Source organism: Xenopus tropicalis, chromosome 8 (genome assembly GCF_000004195.4).
Source record: "Xenopus tropicalis strain Nigerian chromosome 8, UCB_Xtro_10.0, whole genome shotgun sequence".
Taxonomy (NCBI): domain Eukaryota; kingdom Metazoa; phylum Chordata; class Amphibia; order Anura; family Pipidae; genus Xenopus; species Xenopus tropicalis.
The window spans coordinates 64463554-64484767 of record NC_030684.2 but is presented as its reverse complement, the minus strand read 5'-3'; the positions used below and the strand labels follow the sequence as shown (position 1 = coordinate 64484767).

The 21214-nt window shown below is 37.2% G+C and overlaps 1 protein-coding gene across 1 annotated transcript; it reads left to right on the top strand.

Annotated features, from left to right (window-relative positions):
* The first annotated feature begins 8051 nt into the window (after positions 1-8051).
* On the top strand, positions 8052-19359 carry tbx22 (T-box 22). The gene is made up of 8 exons (XM_002940434.4): positions 8052-8352; positions 9183-9333; positions 10248-10349; positions 11439-11613; positions 13265-13429; positions 14066-14130; positions 15657-15742; positions 17021-19359. The coding sequence occupies exons 1-8, from the start codon at positions 8184-8186 to the stop codon at positions 17611-17613; spliced, it is 1506 nt and encodes a 501-aa protein (XP_002940480.3). The 5' UTR covers positions 8052-8183; the 3' UTR covers positions 17614-19359.
* The last annotated feature ends 1855 nt before the right edge of the window (positions 19360-21214 follow it).

Genomic DNA, 21214 nt, shown 5'->3' with positions numbered 1-21214 from the left:
AAAGTTCATGGAGGGGCCCATAAGGGCTAAGACTGGCTATTAGGGAGCCTTTATGCACACTATCAGCTTACAGGGGGCTTTATTTGGTAGTAAATCTTGTTTTTATTCAATCTAAAATTGCCGACAAGTCAGGAATTCAAAAATAACTACCTGGTTTGGGGGCACTGAGAGCAACATCCAAGGGGTTGGGGAGCAACATTTTACTCACGAGCCACTGGTTGGGGATCACTGCTCTAACTGGTACAATGTAAAAAAATTGTTTTTCTAATCTCTCTTAAATTTTATATACGTTTGTTACCAAGCAGCGGTTACAATCTGATACAGTAGTTGCTGTTAAATCTTCCAACCAGGGACTAAAGCTATTGCTGAGAAATGCCAGTTACTATTCCAAATTGTATTCAGGGTATAATGCACTCACACTCAATAATTTGATCAGTTAAACAAGGTGACCACCCCACCACCAAGGAAGTAGTATGGAAGCTCACATTCAAAATTACATATTAATATGTGGAAAATGTTTATCGATGCAGATTTTGCATTGAACATTCTTATGGAAATGCACAAAATCGGACCCTATTTATAAACTGGGTATATTTCCTCTCACTAATAAGATTTCACAAGTCAAGTAAATGTGCACCTAATCTTTGCCAGCATTTGAAATAGTTACAAAGGAAATAGGGGATTACCCAAATGGATTTGTATTAAGCCCAGCTAAACTTAGATAAAGCAAAGACACAGCATTGCCGGCTCATGTATTTGGTTAGAATTCACATGGATGTAATATAGCATCAGACTTTAAGGCATCTTATTTCCAATCTGATAGCATGTCACTATGATTCTCCACTGTTTATCTCTGACACACTAATAAGGCTCAGAATGACATATTTCAACTTGGCATCCCGTCAAAACTAACATTTTGCAGAGGATAGGAAGTACATAATAACATTTTATTCATTGCCTTGGGGCAATGACAAATAAAGAAGGTTTGGAGGGATAGAATTCTTTTATTTGAAAAAGCAATGGAAGATAAATTTGCATTTAAGGATACTGGAGCCAAATGAAAAATATAGATATTTTGCCTTTTACCTGTCATAGAGAATATAGGATGTCTAGTGTATAGATGATATTTATTTGTTAGTACATTGAGTACAATTAAAGGCAAGCCAAAAAGTCCTGAACAGTCTTATTCTAATACCCAGTATCCCCTCTAAATTATACGGGATCAGAAATACTTCCCCTTCCATTTACTGTTCTGTTTCTCATCTCTGTTTCACTTTCCCTTCTTGTCTTCCTTACACTGACTTTTCTTTCTCCTTTCATTCTAACACTATTACTTTTATGCCTTTTCTTCATGTGTTTCTTGTTGTCCTTTCCTACAGTTTTATATCAGCTTTCAGATAAGAATGCTTTTTCCACTTTTCTCCTCTACTCTCTATTTTTTGTCTTTACATTCCTCCTAATTTTTTACCTATCTTTTTATATTCAATGGGTCTCTCTGTTATTATTTTATCTTCTATGGTATTACTCACATTTTTCTGTGTATGGCTGCAGTCTGGTCAGAGTGACTGGATCCACGAAAGAGTTCATTGGTGGGCACAGCGGTGCCCCAGTAGGCAGTCCTGGAACTGATGTAGTTTGTTCAAACATTATTAAGAATCATATAAATAAAAGATAACACTTGGTGCTCAGCCTCTCTGGAAAACAGAGGCTCTTTAATCCCTGAATCTATCACTTCAACTTCAACATGGAACAAGGTAAAAGGGGGGTTAAATCTCTTTTCCAGCCTAAAAGGGGGTGATTACTGACTGTAGGCAGACTATCATAGTGTCCACACAATCTGGAATCATTTATATCTGTGTAAAAATATACAAATATATAAATATTTACTTTTTGCAGCTAAGATAGTAATTATGCACCTTTTGGTGCATAATGGGCTCATGGTATAAAGGGGTATTTAAGAAAGGCACATTTTGTTGGGGACCCATATGAAGGTAACATTTTGAGCCTGTGCCAAATATGAAACCATACATAATATATATTTTTTGCACCCTAGCAAGCGTGGGACCTCCTACAGTTTACCTCTGCTTTTAAAGCATGGCATCCATTTCACATTCTCCATTGTACCTTTTTTGTTCCCAGTTAAAAAGAAAAAAAGCCAAAGAGAAAGCACCTTCAAGCAAGGATTTATATTTATATAATTACTGAAATAACCTCTATTTTTTATGATGCTCTGTATGGAACATTACTAGCTGGGAATTTCTAAAATTACCTGTGTAGATATTATCTGAATTCTAAACACTGCAAGTACTGTGCAAATATTAGTGTAAATTCTGAATGTGTTCTACATTTTCTCGAAACCAGTGTGAATTACACTATATAAATATTGTAGGCAATACCCAGAAAAACCTGAAGACACACTCCATTTTAAAACGTTAATTTGAAAACATTTTCTTTACTTATAAGATTAGCTAAGCAACAATCCCTTGTATAGTGTCTAGTATATGTAAAAATGTTTTATAATCAGTGAAGCCTTGTCAGTTTCTATTGGCCTGGGCAATTTTGTTTTAAAATGTAGAAAAAAAATCACAATCAGTACCCTTGTATTTATCGTATTGACTTTAGTTGTATATACAGTAAAGCATGAGGGCATATTATACTGTATATGTTTAGCAGTGGCCATGTTGGCTGCAGCATTCTATTGACCTTAGAAAACATTAGCATAATGGGCTGCATATATCAAAGTTCACAAACTATATTCACAAAGTTTTTACTTGACAATTGCTATATTTCTTGATCCTCCTCTTGGGAAATATTTTTCCTCTGTTCTTTATTAATTTTTGGTTTTGCGCTATACTGAATGTGCTGTGCAGGGAGATATCACTGAGCAAGCTAAGGGCAGTGCCTTCTGCCGAGAAAGCTGCCTAATTGGACTGCATTCCTTGGCAGGGGAGGGAACAGGTAGTAAGGTGATTGTTGCAGGTTATTGGGGGGGGGTTAGTGTCAAGTGAGGAATTAGGGTGTATAAATAGCTGTGCTTCCCTATGTGGGCCAGGAAGTGAGGAAAGAACTATGGTGCCCACCCTCTCACCTTGTTTCTGTGTTCATTTAAAGAGAAAGTCTGGCTTCTGAACCAAAATTTGTTGAAAAGCCTCACACAACAAAGAAACCCCTAATATACAAATACCATTTTATATTCTAAAATCCAGTTGCAACCAGTTCTTCTCTTTCTGCATCATTTAAAATCCTGGCAGGGGAGGAGGGACTAAAACATTGATGTTACAAATTGTAATAACTTATTCACAGCTTACAGACATGTGATGTTCCTTTCTGTATTGCTATCACAAGTGCAGAGAATTGTGGGATTCAAAGTGGTCAGCCAGATCAGCAGGAGAACAGGGGGCAGACTTAGCTAACTGTCCCCAACCATATTATTATATCATGAAAAGCTGCATATTTTTGAAATGATGCATATTAAAGGTTTTTCATCAAACAATATGTCCTATGTCCTATATATATTGATAATGGGTGAGTGCAATAGACACTTTATGTGAGCACTAATTATCTAATGATAATCTATGGCACGGATCACTTTGCAGCATTGGTTACATGCTTTACTGCAATAGTCACTTTATGGCATGTGTGCACTGATGTCACTTCCTATTTTCTGGTTCACTATGGATAAATAGAACATGGGGTTGGTTAGCATGGTTGCCTTGAGAAAGGTCCCGATGGGGACCGAAACGTAACGTTGGCTGTTCATGCGTTTTTAATACACAATTGATTGTTTTTGGAATATAACTCGGTGTTGCTGGTCTTTTTTGGATATTTAAATCATTTACCTTGCACCCGAGCTAAGAGCTGAAGCAGAGTGCCACCCTGGGTTCTCTCTCTATATATATATATAGAGCAAGAAATGCTGCACTCACAGGTCTTAGTGAAGAAAAAAGAAAATACTTTATTTATTGTAATGTCAAACTAACGTTTCGGCTGCTGCTGCAGCCTTTCTCAAAGTGCAGCAGCAGCCGAAACGTTAGTTTGACGTTACAATAAAGTATTTTCTTTTTTCTTCACTAAGACCTGTGAGTGCGGCATTTCTTGCTCTACATGCTGTAAAAGTTTCCTTTTTTAATACTGCACCCAGGCAAAGTTACACCTTACCAGACGTGAGTGCCTGTTACCTTTGAACTTTTATATATATATATATATATATAATATATATATATATATATATATATATACACAAACCAAGACTTTTATTTTCATATGATGCTTTGCTATGGACATTTCAGATATCTGTGTATCCCTGCACACATCTCTATACTGATCACATTGTTTTAACCTTCTCTGTTAGTGAAGCTCACAGATAGAGGTGCATTTTGCCTTTCTCATTCTGACTGCATTTCCCAAGAACCTAATTCCATATGATTTGAGCTCAATTATCACTTGGGCTTGAATTGTATCCTTTGTATTAAGCCTTTCCTGTGCTGCTTATTTTGCCCTGCAGAAGGGAGCCCAGATTTCCTATTACTTTGGATGATAGGGAATAAATGGTGAATTCTTCTGCTCTGTTTTGGTTTCTTACAGCAGAACTAGGAATGGTGTCAGAACAATTTCACAGATATGATTCTGAGATCTGATCAACGAGCAGCAAGGAATGGAAATACAACTCTGCATTCAGATGTTCTCTTAAGGTTTCTGCCTCCTCCCAAATTATTTCATCTGCAAAAAGTCTCATTCACTCACTGCTTGTAAAACTGATCTCTCGGTAAAACAGAACTCAGAAGGACTTGTGTTTTAGCACGGATGGGATCTGATTTCTTTCTGTTTCTCCAGGGGTTTGTTCCCCTAAGCTCTTTGCCTTGCATCCTGTTCTAGGTGGCTAAAAACTCTAGACTTTGGCTGAAACCGAAGTCCCAGATGTATTTTTTCCCCATATTAGTTCTCACCAAATGGTGCAAGTATGCCAGATATTCTAGTATTTATGCAAGATTCCTGCATTAAAGAGGATACAAATCCAGTTTAAAGGAATGGTTTGCACAGATTTATTTTTATAGAAATGTTCTTAAAACCTATTTTGTGCACCAAGTGATTTTTATCCCTGTATTTGTGCTTATGGATAGAGCCAGGGGTTGCTCAGTTGTTAGTTATAGTGACTACCAAGCCAATCAGAGGTATCCAGTCTTGGGTTACATTTATTAAATCCACTTTCTGATAGTACAGTGTCCACGGAGGTGGGAGGTTTGTTTGTACACCATTTGCCAAATATATAAACCACCTTGTAAATGTATATGCAACACTTTCTCCACACCCAAATGTGTTTGTAACAAGCGGCATTCCTATATAGGCATTCCATATATAGGCATGGTTTGCCTTCACCGAGTCTTTATATTAGGTCACTTTTAAATACAATGATATGGTAGTGGGTAGGGCCTGCAGTATAAAAAGTGTCAATTACCTCGACTGGCTACATAAAGGGGCATTGGGCAAAAAGAGTAATTATCATAGGTGCCAGTGAAATTCACCTATCAACAGGATCTACAAACACACACCCTTTCCTAACTGAAGTGTTACTTGATATAAACAAATCACTGGAAACAAAATTGCTCCTAGATATCCATAACACAAACGTTCGTTTTCTATTGAATATAATTTCTGTTGTGTGTGATAGTTTCTATACCAACAATGCCTTTTTAAAAATCAAAAAATAAAGACCTATTGTTGGGAAACGTGGTTCAAGTAAATTCAAAGAATGTTTGTGTTTTGCTTTATTATATTACACTCTTTCACTGCATGGTACAAAATTAATTCTGCTAAATATTTACATGTACAAAAATGTTTTTTTTTTAATTTATTTAAACAACCCCCCATTAATTCTCATTACTATGTTTAAAATTCAGATACATACATACAAAATGCAACAAAGTCTAGAATATGTATACATAAAGTTGCCAGTTTTGTCTAAATGTATCTATTTGCTATTAATACGCTAGGAACGCCTAAAAAAAAAAAATCAAGAACGTTTGTTGGCAATTCTTGCTGGACCATATTAGACTGACATGGGATAGTTGAAGGAAGGAATGTTAAAGTGGGGTTAAAACGAATTTTTAGATGAGAGTCTAGAGGAGAGTAAGGTAGTCCAACATGGGACTACAGCAAACTGACTAGTGCAATGTCATTTAATTTTCCAGCATTTTACACAATAATCCCAATTCTCATATAAATTAATTAATGTTTGTTTCCCAGCTCTGCTAATTTTATAAAACTGAATAGAGTATTACTATAAAAAATAAATATTTTAAATATGAATACATGATTATAAAAAAGAAATTATTTAAATAACGAATGCACAAGGTAGAAGTGATACAATCGTTTGATTAAAAAAGCATAGTACTGTGAAAATGGAATGTGTAATTTTATCATTGTATTATAACTTTTATTATTCATAGTATAACTTGTATTAAAACGCGTATTATGTATTTTTGTTTTTTTTAATTTATCATGTTCTCATCATGCGTTATAGGTCGGCAGATTCTTCTCGAAAGCTACAGTCCTTGTCCTAAATAAGGGACAGAGAAAGTCAGGGAGCAGCGATAATATGAATTAATTTTCGGAATATTAGTATTAACCGCAAGTATAACAGTTTGCTTTTGCTTCTGGGTATTACGATTAATTACACTAGATGTTTGTATCAAAGTCAGTATCCTATTTATATTTTGTCAGCAAAGATTTGATCGGTAAAGTAGAAACAAGAGCAACTTAATACAGTGGATCATTTTGCTACATATAACGACCAGGTACCTTACCATTCAAGTACTTAAACAAGGTTTCACTGTGACTGTTGTAACTGAAAGAGAGACGCTTAAAGTCGCCAATAAAAGAGGCATATGATTTTGGTTCAACAGTAATTTCCCAGCAAGGAGAATACGTTTGCCCTGATTGTCTGATAGATGCTTTGGTCTTAAAAATCAAGTATAAAGGTAAATTCAGATTCACAGCCAAAGATATATATATATATATTACTCATTACTTACAGATCTATTATATCTGGTTCTCGTCTACCTGCTGGGTTGGCCAGTAACAGCAAACGACTGAAAAGGCATCCAAAGCACAGAATGTCCATTCCACCATTGCTATTGTTCTTCATATAAACACACTACAACACTTTTTTTGTTTTATTTTAAGAACAAGTTCAATTATATTACCTAACACCCAGGCATGGTGTAACCGACCTACAGTGCCTCTACCTTCCTGACAATCCTGCTTACACAGAAAGTTGTTTATTAGGTTTACTGGATGGCTCATCCCCAGGTCTTTCATTTTCTTATGGTAAAAATTGTTTCCTAATAACACAATTATCTATCAGCCGTGGTACAGGGGCTGAGAGCAAAGGGGATAATTATATACAATGGGACATGGAATGTCTGTCTGTCTATCATCTATCTATCTATCTATCTATCTATCTATCAACATCATCTATCTTTCTATCTATCTATCTATCTATCTATCTATCTATCTATCTATCATCTATCTATCTATCTATCTATCTAAATTTATCTATCTATCATCTATCTATCTATATCATCATCATCATCATCTATCTATATCTATCTAGTCTGCCTGCATGTGTGTATATAGCATCATGTACTGTACATGCTTATAATTTAGCCCCATGTCTGACTCGCTGTATACAAGTCTAAGCATTGTATATGCCAACAAGCTCTCTGTATCTTTAGGAACCAGTCAGTATGTATAACCCTCTCTATATTAACCCCCACCCATTTCCCTCCCAGCAAGATGCAGATCCCCCAGCTCCCATTAAATCATTCTGGTTGAGAGAAGAAGTGGTGAGTTTTGCACAATTGTGCTTAATTCAGCTAAAGTAAAGATAATTTCCCTGTGGTTCCGGTGTCTGTATGTGCTGTTCCTGCCTGGGGACAAGAACAAAGCCAAGAGCACCCATGTCCCAGTTGCAGTTTCAGGACAGGAGCGGTGTGAGTGCCCTTAGCCCCGCCCCGCCAGTCCCGGGCAGCCCATAGAGAGGGATTGGGGAGAGGAGCCTGACTGCACTCACTCACACACCGGGACCTGTCAGTGAAGCATCAGTTACGCATCGATTTGGTGCTCACCCTGGAGGAAAGCGCAGCGATCCTGGAGATTACCAATTTACCCTTATTCGCCCCAGGATGGCTCTGAGCTCCAAAGCTCACGCCTTTTCTGTGGAATCACTAGTGGGCAAATCAATCAAGAGGAAACTATTGGAGAGCAAGGAAGAGATGCAGCAAGCAGGGGCCCGGGACAACAAGGCAGAAGATACAGAGGGGACCGCAGGGGCCTCAATGCAGGAGAAGAATGGTTAGTCTGGGGGCTCTGCAGCTCAATCACAAATGACAGAAATATCTAAGAGGAGCTTATTGTGGCAGCAAGAACAGCATGGCCCAGGCAGGGCTCACACAGAGGATTTATGATGGACCCACCCCCATGACTAGCAGAGATCGGTGGATTTATGCAACCCAATGGTCCCCCCAAATCTCCCTTATAAATCTGCCCTGTGACAGCTTGGCAAGGACCCAGATAATAAGACCCTATTCATTGTAAAGCAACATCCCAGCTATTTTATTCCTCTGATCAAACGCTCAGTCTGGAATCGATTTGCTGCTGCACATTAAAAATCTGATTGCTTCAAATATCAACTTTGTTACAGAGAGGGGAGAAAAGGGCAGGGGGATATATAGGGGGATATTACGTGCATGGTAACAATACTGTGCAATAAATCACATCTTCCTCTATGAGTTATGTAACTGTAAGAATGGGGTGTTTGATCTCAGCCAGGCTAATAATAATAAAGACGGGCCAGTAAATGTGCCACTGATTTGCTTATTCGGTATTGAGTATCCACTTGTTCCACTTCTCCGTTTACACATGGCGATTAAATCGTCCATTTTTCTTATCAGACCAACGGTGGGTTCTTCCAGCTGCCTCTCCTCAGTCTCCTGCTGTTCTTGATCAGCGACCCCCTGAGAGCAGATAGCGGCGTTCAGTTTCAATAGAGACAGTGGCAGGTTCAGGGCCGCTACACTAACTAAACTCGAATTCTAATTATTTTGCATTAAATAAGAGGGATTCTGGGTTACAGAGTGTTTCCCCCTTCTAGACTAACTCCTTATAACAATGTGTCCCCACAGCCCAGAAACCCCAGACTACTGGGGTCCCCTCTTCGGACGACACTCAATACCGACACCGACAGGACCCAGTGCAGGTGGAGCTGCAGGGCTCGGAACTATGGCGGAGATTCCATGACATTGGCACAGAGATGATCATCACTAAAGCTGGGAGGTAGCGTACTGCTCCATACAACGCGTATTGTCGCAATCACAGGCAGCGGGTTGTCTCCCAAAGTATGGCAGGGCCAACATTCAGCCTGCAGCACCCTGTCTGGGCCCACTATCGCCTGGCATCTTGGGTATCTCCACCATGGAACCTCTGTTACACACAGTCCCATTTAACTACGGTCACTAGTAAATCCAAAGAGAGAGATTAGATGAATCCAAAAAAGATATTGAGGGGAAGGAGGAGAGAAATAGGACTGCCAAAAAGATTTCAGTAAGAAAAATGTAGAGATAACTATAAAGAAAAATATAGTGAGGAAAGAGACACCAATACGGTACAAAGGAACGGTAAAACAAATAAAAAGAAAAAAGAAAAACAGAAAAAAGTGAGGAGAACAGAAACAGTAAAATAAAGAAATAGGAGAGGGCAAGAGAGAAAGCGCAGTTACAGTGCGGGCTGCGCACTCAGGGAGATATCTGGCCCCAGCAATACACACTTTCCTAATCTCTAACACTGAAATACACAGTTCAGCGCCGATTTCAGTTCATTTGATTTTCAGAAACGTTATTTTTGTCTTTTATAAACTTACTAACACGCATATTTGTTGTTGCGACAAATCGTGCTGTTTGTGCGCGGAATCTGTGTCCCACAGGAATGTAGCTGGGGAAATAGGACAGAAACGACTGAGGAATATTATTATGTAGGACATGGGCAGGGCGTGAGATATACAGATAAGAAGGTGCCAGTGATGCTCAGAACAATGTGCCCCTAAGCAATTCCCTGTTGCTCTCTGTACCATTTATATGTATGTGAGCGGTCACATCGCAGCAGGTAGAACTACGTTACGGGCGGCACTGGTTGCAGGGCGAGTATGATGACTGCGACAGCAGCGATTCAATGTTCCACCTTCTGTCTTGCAGGAGAATGTTCCCTTCTGTGCGGATAAAAGTCAAAGGCCTCGATCCCTCCAAGCAATATTACATCGCCATGGATGTCACCCCAGTGGACTCCAAAAGATACAGGTATTCTATATATTCCCTCTTTCTCACTCTCTATCATCTATCTATCATCTGTCTATCATCTATCTCATCTATCATCTGTCTATCTATTTATCTATCTATCTATCTATCTATCTATCTATCTATCTATCTATCTATCTATCATCTATCTATGTATCAATCTATCTATCATCTGTCTATCATCTATCCCATCTATTATCTATCTATCATCTATCTATCTATCTATCTATCTATCTATCATCTATCTATCATCTATCTATCTATCTATCTATCTATCTATCTATCTATCTATCTATATAATTTATCATGCACAATATGGTTCTATCGGTTTGTATAGAACCACATGTATATATGGCATCTATCTAATTATAATGTACAGATGATATATTTGAATAGTTACTTTATCTATAGGTGTAGCCTATGTACATGTGTATTGATGTCTTTGATCTGATGACTCTCTTGAACTGTATTTACTGTGTTTCTGTCTTTCTGTCTCCATATCTAATTTGTATTCTGTAAGTTTGACTAATAAATGTGGATAAACTAAACATGTGGTAGAGGTGTATCTGAGTGCATGATATATCTGCCTTCTAGATAAAGCATAATTCCTGGGATGAGTATATATGCTTATGCAAAACCAGATTGCCAGGTATACAGCTCCTCAGGCAGTACTGCCAGTATATTTTATTTTTTGTCTTACTCTGATTTGTTACTTATAATATACTGTCCAACTCTGAGGTCCCTTTTACATTTGGGACATGTACAGTTGTGTATTAATCATCCTCAATATACATGTGTGAACATTACTGGAGAGAAGCAGTTCTTTTAGAGCAGTATGTGGTTGCTTATTGCCATGTGGATTCTGAGTACAGATACCAGCTGATCATTGGGTAACTGGCATATTACTGAGCGACGTGTTACACATGAGGCTGACTAGGCCCATAGTTGGCAGGATCCCAATGTGCCAGTATTTGGGTTGAATTTATTTTTGTCATCTTGCAGTTAGTAGGTTTTTTTTCAATAGAGTCAGTTTAAGCCCTTACTCTGTGCCAGCACCCACTCACCAAGACTCCGACCCTGCTTCTGTTGCAGGTATGTCTATCACAGCTCACAGTGGATGGTTGCAGGCAACACAGACCATTCCTGTATAACCCCAAGGCTGTACATTCACCCAGATTCACCTTGTTCCGGAGAGACCTGGATGAGGCAAATCATAAGCTTTGACAGGATTAAACTGACCAATAATGAGATGGACGACAAAGGACATGTAGGTGTGCATTTTCTGAGCTTTATATACACGTATCTGCTTGTCTGCTGTGTAGGAATGTTATATTGTTTCCCTAATTTTAATTCAACTCAGCTTTCACGTATTCTACTTTACAGCGTGCTGCTGGGTATGTATAATAAATTCATATTGCTTTGTACTGAATGAATGGCAAGGGGAGAAAACGGTAATTTTATTTTGATCAATTTGTATTATACCTATTCTGTTAGACAGTGTTCAGAGTTGTTACAGCCATTTCTAATAAATTAACAATTTCAAGCACAAGTCTTGCCCGTTCTATAGTTCACATGCAGGTGTATATGAGATGTTAAAATCAGCTTGAACAGGCACTTACACCGTGAAATTAAGTGTATCTTGTTCCTCAGTATTTTGAGAATATTTTCTATTAAAATAGCACGAATTCCATTTTATGCTTAGTTATATATATTTTCTAATAGATCTGTTATAAACTAAATAGGAATCAGAGTTCAAATGGATATCTCCTTTTCAACCTCAACTTTTATGTTTTCATTTATGGGGAAACAACAATTTGTTGCTAATAATTTCCACTGTTTAAGTTCTTCCCTAGAGTTAAAGTTTTGGATCTTATTTCCTTTTCAATATAAAACACCAAGGCTGGATTATTTTTAAAGGGGATGTAAACTTAAGCTTGTAAACTTTGCCTAATGAAAGAAATTGTAGTTTTCAAGCAGCTTTCCAACATGCAGTCATTACCAATTTTCAATAGTGTTAAAGCTATTTTTGCTGCCCTGGTGGTTCTGATTTTTGAAAAAAATGTAGCTGAAGCCACCTGATTAAAGGTGGCCATACACATTCATATTTTTGTCTCCTTCCAACAAATGATTGGATAACGATTGTAAGTTTAAATGCAACAATCTAAAATGAACATTTAGACTGAAATTGTAGGCAAATGTTCTGAACATGAAATAGTCGACAGACACCAGCTGTACGAAAGTGACAAATGCATTGTAAGTCCCCCAAGGATATTGTCAGATACACAATACATGCGCAGATTTTATCCTTATCCGACCAAAATTTTCTAACCTGTCCAATCGACTAAATGACCGATCGCCATGGTATGAAAATGATCGTACGATTATATCGGTGCATGTGTGGTCAGCTTAACAGTTCTGTGAAGAAGCATGCAAGGGTGACTTCTACTATACTGTTTCCGAAGACAGATCCACCAGTGCAGGAAGGCACAGGCCAATGCTGCTCTTAAAAGAAAATACTTTTAGTTTGGAAAAGCAGCACAGAACAGGTTAAATGATACTCCTCACACTTGCCTGAATTATTAGTGATTAATATGCATAGTCTGCATTGTTTTAATGTAGAATTTGTCACTAGAAATCCTTTACAACAGCAGTTATCAGACTCTTATCCCTGGAAGAAGCCAAATCTGTTTATTACAGAGAGGGATTTATCTTACAGTGCTGCAGAATATGGTGGAACTTTATAAATACTTCTTAATACTAGTAATAATAAAAAGGCTATTTTAACGCTTTAATCCACTGCATTTTACCCTCTGAAAACTTCTACGAAGCTGCATGACCAGGGGCTGCACTATGAGCAGCAGGACTGAGTAGAAGATTTAGCTGACGTGGCGCTTATTTTAGCTTTTTTTTTTTTACAGATTATTTTGCAGTCGATGCACAAGTACAAGCCCCGTGTACATATTATTGTCCACGACTCCAGATTTGACTTGTCTCAGATACAGTCTTTGCCAGCTGAGGGGGTTAAAACTTTCTCATTCAAAGAAACAGAATTCACAACAGTTACCGCTTACCAAAACCAACAAGTGAGTGATGTTCTACACAGACGCCTCCGACTTCCATAAATATAATGGCCCATAGTCACTAAACAAGGGGAAAAAATACTGCTTGTTTAGCACTTTAAATTACCTCCAAAGTAATATTATCATTTTATTCTCCCCAAAAGTAATATTATCACTATATTCTCTAAGCATTAAAATCTGTTTTTTAAAGCCAAAATAACTCCAGGTCTGACCTGCATTTACACTTACTAATTAGTTTTATTAGACAAGCCATCATTGCACGCATTCACATGTACAAAGTCATATGTGCCTCTGTCTAATGGTGAGTAACTGTTACTCAACACTTTTTTCAAAATGCATAAACCTTCAGTGCCCACAATGCATTGTTCCACTCACGCTGCTTTGCATGTACTTTTCATTTTATATTTTAAATATTTCAGATTTTAAAATGTTATTGTGTGTTATTAGGACTAGAAATATGAGCCAATCAGAACTGCTCATTTTTCTTAAACATTTGTAATAACAACAAATGTAATTTTATAGATTAATATGTTTGTTGGAAAAAATATTATTAGTTTGTACTATACACCTTTTGCCAATATATATTATTAATTTTTATTTATGTATGGTGACTACAATTCTCCTTTATTTTATATGCAGATAACAAAACTGAAAATCGACAGAAATCCCTTTGCTAAAGGATTCAGAGATCCTGGAAGGAACAGGTAGCTAAACATGTACAAGCAACAGGCAGATAAACATGTACAAGCAACAGGCAGATAAACATGTACAGGTATCGGACCCCTTATCCGGAAACCCGTTATCCAGAAAGCTCCGAATTACGGAATGCCCGTCTCCCATAGACTCCATTTTAATCAAATAATTCAGAATTTTAAAACTGATTTCCTTTTTCTATGTAGAAATAAAACAGAACCTTGTAATTGATCCCAACTAAGATATAATTAATCCTTATTGGATGCAAAACAATCCTATTTGGTTTAATTAATGTTTTATTGATTTTTTAGTAGACTTAAGGTATTGAGATCCAAATTACGGAAAGACCCCTTATCCGGAATACCCTTGGTCCCGAGCATTCTGGATAATGGGTCCTATACCTGTACAAGCAACAGGCAGATAAACAAGTACAAGGAACAGGCAGCTAAACATGTACAAGCAACAGGCAGATAAACATGTACAAGGAACAGGTAGCTAAACATGTACAAGCAACAGGCAGATAAACATGTACAAGGAACAGGTAGCTAAACATGTACAAGCAACAGGCAGATAAACATGTACAAGGAACAGGTAGCTAAACATGTACAAGCAACAGGCAGATAAACATGTACAAGGAACAGGTAGCTAAACATGTACAAGCAACAGGTAGATAAACATGTACAAGGAACAGGTAGCTAAACATGTACAAGCAACAGGCAGCTACACATGTACAACCAACAGGCAGCTAAACATATACAAGGAACAGGCAGCTAAACATGTACAAGCAACAGGCAGCTAAACATATTTAAAGAACAGGTAGCTAAAGGAATACAAGGAACAGGTAGCTAAACATATTTAAAGAACAGGTAGCTAAAGGTATACAAGGAACTGGTAGCTAAACATATTTAAGGAACAGGTAGCTAAACATATTTAAGGAACAGGTAGCTAAAGGTATACAAGGAACAGGTAGCTAAACATATGCACAAGGAACAGGCAGCTAAAGCTATACAAGGAACAGGTAGCTAAACATGTACAAGGAACAGGTAGCTAAAGCTATACAAGGAACAGGTAGCTAAACATGTACAAGGAACAGGTAGCTAAAGCTATACAAGGAACAGGTAGCTAAACATGTACAAGGAACAGGTAGCTAAACATGTACAAGGAACAGGTAGCTAAAGCTATACAAGGAACAGGTAGCTAAACATGTACAAGGAACAGGTAGCTAAAGTTATACAAGGAACAGGTAGCTAAACATGTACAAGGAACAGGTAGCTAAAGATATACAAGGAACAGGTAGCTAAACATATGCACAAGGAACAGGTAGCTAAACATATGCACAAGGAACAGGTAGCTAAACATATGCACAAGGAACAGGTAGCTAAACATGTACATGGAACAGGTAGCTAGACATGTACAAAATCCAGCTGGCTTCATGCCTAAATCTCTATAGATGAGCTGGCACTTTGGCATCAGATAAATCACTGCCTGAAGCTACTCACTACGTTATCTTAGTGCTCACATGAAATTTCTATTTTAGGGGTGTACTGGATGGCCTTCTAGAGACCTACCCTTGGAGACCGCCGATTACCTTAGACTTTAAAGCCTTTGGAGCTGAGACACCTGGTATGTGAATTTCTAGCAGTATGAAAAAAAGTGTGGGATTATATAAGATAGAGGCATCCATGAATCAGCCTGTTTATGGCAGTGCATTAGGAGTATGTACAGGTGTTACATTGTGACTTGGGTTTGTGTCACACATGTTAAAGCTCTCTTTGCAAGACAGATATGTGGCCTATACAAATAGTGTTTAGGGATTTAAACAAAGTTGTGTGAATTGCACAATAAATCAAATCACGCCTCATTGATGGCATTTTTACTCCATTTTAATAGGACACAGGACTAAGGTACTTGTGTCTTTTGTATGAGCAGACATACTGGAACAATCATAGATATGAGCATACACGCATATGTATATTTTGAATGAGCAGCGTAGTGAGAGTTGACTATTTTTGGGGAGGAGATGCATTCAGATTCCCACAGATGGAGTTTACAAATTCCAGACTGGAGGGAGATACAGTCAAATAGCAAAATAAATATCTGAACAAATGCTGTTTGTAAAGCCCAGTTTTCCAGTTGAACATGGATTTTCAACAAGTTAACCACATTCTACTACAGCTATAGGATCTGTTATCTGTAATGCTTGGGACATGTAGTTTTTTGTACCTTAAGGCTGCTGAAACATAAGTCAGAGTAGATTTAGGCTAGCTTAATTACCATCAAGTACAAACTACAGACTTATTATTACAGAGGAAAAAGCAAATGTAGGAAAAATTATGAATTGCTTGTTGCATGTTTTGGGATAATATTGTTTTGCCCACCTGCATTGCTTTTCAATGCCAGTATTTAAAAAAGTTGTCATGATAAATGATTGGAGTTCAGTTATTGATGTACAGGTAAGGAATCCCTTATCTGGAAACCTGTTATTCATAAAGCTCCGAATTATGGAAAGGACTCACACCATAAATGCCATTTTAATCAAATAATTAGAATTTTTCAAAAGTATTTCCCTTTTCTCTGTAATAGTAAAACAGTACCATGTACTTGATCCCAACTAAGATATAATAAATCTTTATTTAAGGTGAAACAATCCTATTGGGTTTATTTAATGTTTAAATAATTTTTTAGTAGATGGGTAAGAGTATGGAGATTCAAATTACAAAAAGACCACTTATCCAGAAAAACCCAAGTCCCAAGCTTTCTGGATAACAGCTCTCATACCTGTATTTTACAAATTCTGTGGTTTTCTGCTTCAGCCAAAGTTCTTATTCCTTTCAGCTTTTTCAGAATAAAAGTAAAGTAATACATAATACTAGACATTAATTACATTAATTTGATTTCCAGGAGGCAGCTCCGGTTCTTCGCCCATCACTTCCAGTGGGGGAGCTCCATCACCTTTGCTTTCTCCTTCCTGCTCGCCGCCATCATTTCACCTGCCTACTAGTAACCATGGACTCTCCTGTTCAGAGAATTGTCTGCACAATATCAATATGCCGCTGTGCTATAAGATTTGCCCTACAAACATTCTGAGACAGCGGGCTCTAGTATTTGCCAACCAGGATAAACTTGGAAGCCCAAGCTCACATGTTCCATCCTTAATGGTGGATGTTCCGTTGTTTTCATCTTTTGGCATCTCAAAACCCAACAAACTTGAGACTTTTAAGGGGCAATGTGTGCAAGCCCCTTCCACTGCCAATCAAATGCTGTATGGATTACCTGCACCTGGAAGCATTTTGCCATCAGGTTCCATTTCACAGGAAACACTAAATTGCTCTTTACATCCTCCGTATGGCATTTATGGGTACAACCTTTCAGTACCACCTCACTTGATCACAGCAGCAAACCATTTAAGAATGACTGACAGTTTTCCAAGTTCCTTCAGAGATGTCCAATGCAATAACTTTCACTGGCAACCACCACTCAATCATTGCTTGTAGTGGGACTCTTGAGTTTTTACAACTGGACAATCCTTACATGTAAGCAGCTATTTAATTTGAAATATCAGTACTTAGGACATTGACTATGCTACTTAATGGTTTGTTAATGGAATAAATACATTGAAATAAGTCTAAACTGGTCAGTACTAGCATCAAATCCAAAATATTAATTCTGTTATATTGCTTATGTTATATCACTTCTCTAGAAAACTGCTGAAAACAGTTTGTCTGAACATTAAATTGCTATTTACAAAGTTGTCTGTTAGAGCTGGGAGATTGGGATATGCTGTAATACAGCCATTAATATTTATAAATAGGATATTTTTGGAAAGTCTGTACCCTATAAAAGCACTTCTACAAGACCTTGGGCAGCAGCCTATGTTAACAGTAAAATAATTCTGACATTTTTCTTTCTTTTATTAAAGACACCGCCACTTGAATTGCCTTCTATCCATACATTACTTAAGTTCCCAAAAGTTCAACATGGCTTAAATTTGCTGAATGCAGAAAGCTGGTTTTGTTACTCAGTAGACTCCATCCCATAAAAGGATCATGCGATCCTCAGCATGAGTGACAGAACTGGCACTCCCTCCTTAGCCATGTCAAAGTATCGCATGCTGACTGTGCATCCAAATTCATGGCAGCCAATGTTTGAAAGAAAGGCTGTTAAGTGTTGGAGTTTATGTCTTTCCCTGAGACAAGTCTGCAACCAGATATTATAAATTGTGTCCAAGAAAGGTCTGCGGCTTGACTTTCCTCAAGAAATGTTTTTTTTTCAGGAAGACAATTCTCAGAAAATATTTTTTGGCTTTTGCACTTTAGTACATTTATCAAAAATTCTCAAAATTCTATGGTGACTTTAATCAATACACTTTAGTAAATAGACCCCTAGGGCTTCATGTAGATCTCCATCTGTCGGGAAATTCATGCAAAGCAGCTTCTGTGTTGGTCCTGACTTCCCACTGGAAATTATCTTGTTGCTAAATTTTAAATTGCTTTAGTTTTCTGTCAGACTGCTGCATTGCCAGGCCAAATAGCAATTTGTGTGCGGTCTGAAGGAGAACCACAAACAACAACAAAAAAGGTTTGTTTGAATATTTCTGACAAGATAGAGATATTTAACCTTTCATTTTTTAAATTCATATGCTCCTAATTATATGTCACAGCTGATCAGATTTTAAAGTGAAATTTTAAAATGAAATCATAATTAAGACATCTACATATACTCTAAGGCTAATGTCTCACTGAACCATATAAATGGTGATTGTATGGAGAAATAAGTCACCCAGAATGTGACAATAAGACCCCTCTGCAGCAGGGCACATATGTACATGTTAGGAGGGATGATTGTCCATGAAGACTTCATTTTAGCCTTAAAGAAGGGTTAACTTGTTAAGGGCAGTGTTTTAGATATAAAGAGAAGTCATTATTATCAACCATGGTCTTGTAAATCTATATAGTGAATAATAGAACCATAGCCATTCAGAGGGCTTACAAAAACATACATACCCTGCCAGAATCAATGTAAATATACTTCAGACCTGTCACTTTGTATAACTTAAATGCATTGTTATATTTTTGTGTTTGCCACTTTGCATAAATAAAAGGCATGCATTTCCACCACTGCTACTTACTAAATCTTGTTCAGTAACATACATCATTAAATATATCCCTCGGTGCAAGGGCTTCACCCATTATAAAAGAAAATGTAATTTAAAGCAAATTTCAAATAAATATATGTACAGGTATTGGATCCTTTATTCAGAAACCCGTTATCCAGTGCTCCAGTGAGCAGTGTATGTATTAAAACCTTCAAGCGTGCTTCAAGATTACGCCACCTTCAAGCATGCCTTAAAAGTTTGCAATGCAGAATTCAAATCTGCAATGCAATAACAGTCTAATAAAAAAATATTACATTGCAAAATGTAAATTTTTCTTCTTATTTGTGCACATTTTTTTTCAGTTTACAACTTTCATTGCATTGCCCCATTAAGCAAATTATGAAAAGATGCCTTATCCAGAAAACCCCAGGTCCCGAGCATTCTGGAAAACAGGTCCCATACTTGTACAATATAATATACATGTAATATACAATATAATACAATACATTATTTATATAACTAAACATTTCCAGGTTGGTTGCAATTACTTTTAACAATAATTTAATAATGTATAATGAAAAATTATTTCAGATGACATTCTATTAACTGGCAGAAAGGTGGAGGACACAACAAATGAAAAGAATTTGGCAGCAGTCACCCACCGTATATACTGTAACAACTGAATGTGTACAGCCGTGGCTATGTATAAGATCAATGGCTGTATACATGATTCAAAATTATGTCTCAGATCTTCATTTACTGTATGAACTAAAACATATAGTGAAAGGTCAGAATAGAATAAAGTGTAATAAAAGTGTTTTTTGTTTAATAGCAGTATTCTTTTTTTTTGCTAAGTCAGTACTACAGTTTTATACAGGACTTATTTATTTAATTTACAGATCCTGGCAGTAAGAAGTTAGTAAGAAGTTAGCCTAGTGACCCTAGGCCATAAAGAAACAAAGCAATGATTTTTAGGGGAATTGGAGAATAAAATAAATGTTAATCTTACTGAAGCTATCATTTAGATTTTATAACTTTTTACAAATAAAATAGTTATGGGATCGGAGCAAGAAATGTAATGGTTTATTCTTTCTATTATTAAAAATTTGCTATAATCATTACAAAGATACTTGACCTGCAGCTCATGTGGAGTTGAACTGCAACATAAAACAACCGGCCATTGGGTTCTTGCAATGTAACAGCAGCTACAGGGAAGGAATGCTGGATGGACAGTTTAGATATATGACAAATAACACCATAAACCATTTGGGGTTTAACCCATTATTTATTCCTCATGTGCCATTTGCAAAGTTATGTTTTAAAAGAGCATTTGCCCATGGGCCTGGCGTGCCTAAAAACAAAGAACATTTTGGTGGTTTTTGGAATTTGGCACCTGGTGCACAGATGTTATAACTATGTAAACCAAAACCCAGCAAGAACTTCAGCCAGGGCTTAAGTGTCAGGAAAGTTATTTTTACCCTCAGTACTACGAAGAATCGTACTAAATATTTAAGACACAATGTCATAAAGATGACAAAGGGCACCTTCTTAGATGGGTGGTAATTTGTCTGTTTAGCAGGAGGTTGTACCCCAAGATTGCAAGGTGGAAACTTACAGTAGCAGTAGTGTAAGGGGGAAATATTAACCCACAAAAAGTGTGAAAGAAAGAAGGAATAACAATCCTACAAGTGATAAAGTGATTTTAAACTGCTTGGGATAAACATGTGACAGTTCTATTAAGACATTGTTTATTGAGCAGACTAAATGGCCCAGTTGGCCTTGATCTGCTGTCAAATTAAAGGTTCTTCTTTGTTTATAGCCCATGTGTGAAATCATCAGCATTGCTCATTTAATGGACTGAAAATTGGTGAATCACAGGAGACATCATACCTAAACAAAACAGCACACAACAATGGTTTTATCAGTATTAGGACATATGGAAGACATTGGGTAGAAGCAACAGGCAAGAATTGTTAACATCCATGCAAAAAGAAAAATTA

What these genes read in the sequence shown, in the direction of transcription:
- tbx22 (XM_002940434.4), top strand. Translation starts at nt 8,184, where the DNA reads ATGGCTCTGAGCTCCAAAGCTCACGCCTTTTCTGTGGAATCACTAGTG. An exon ending in CTCAATGCAGGAGAAGAATG is followed by an intron (nt 8,353 to 9,182) that starts GTTAGTCTGGGG and finishes GTGTCCCCACAG; the next exon opens with CCCAGAAACCCCAGACTACT. An exon ending in AGAGATCCTGGAAGGAACAG is followed by an intron (nt 14,131 to 15,656) that starts GTAGCTAAACAT and finishes TTTCTATTTTAG; the next exon opens with GGGTGTACTGGATGGCCTTC.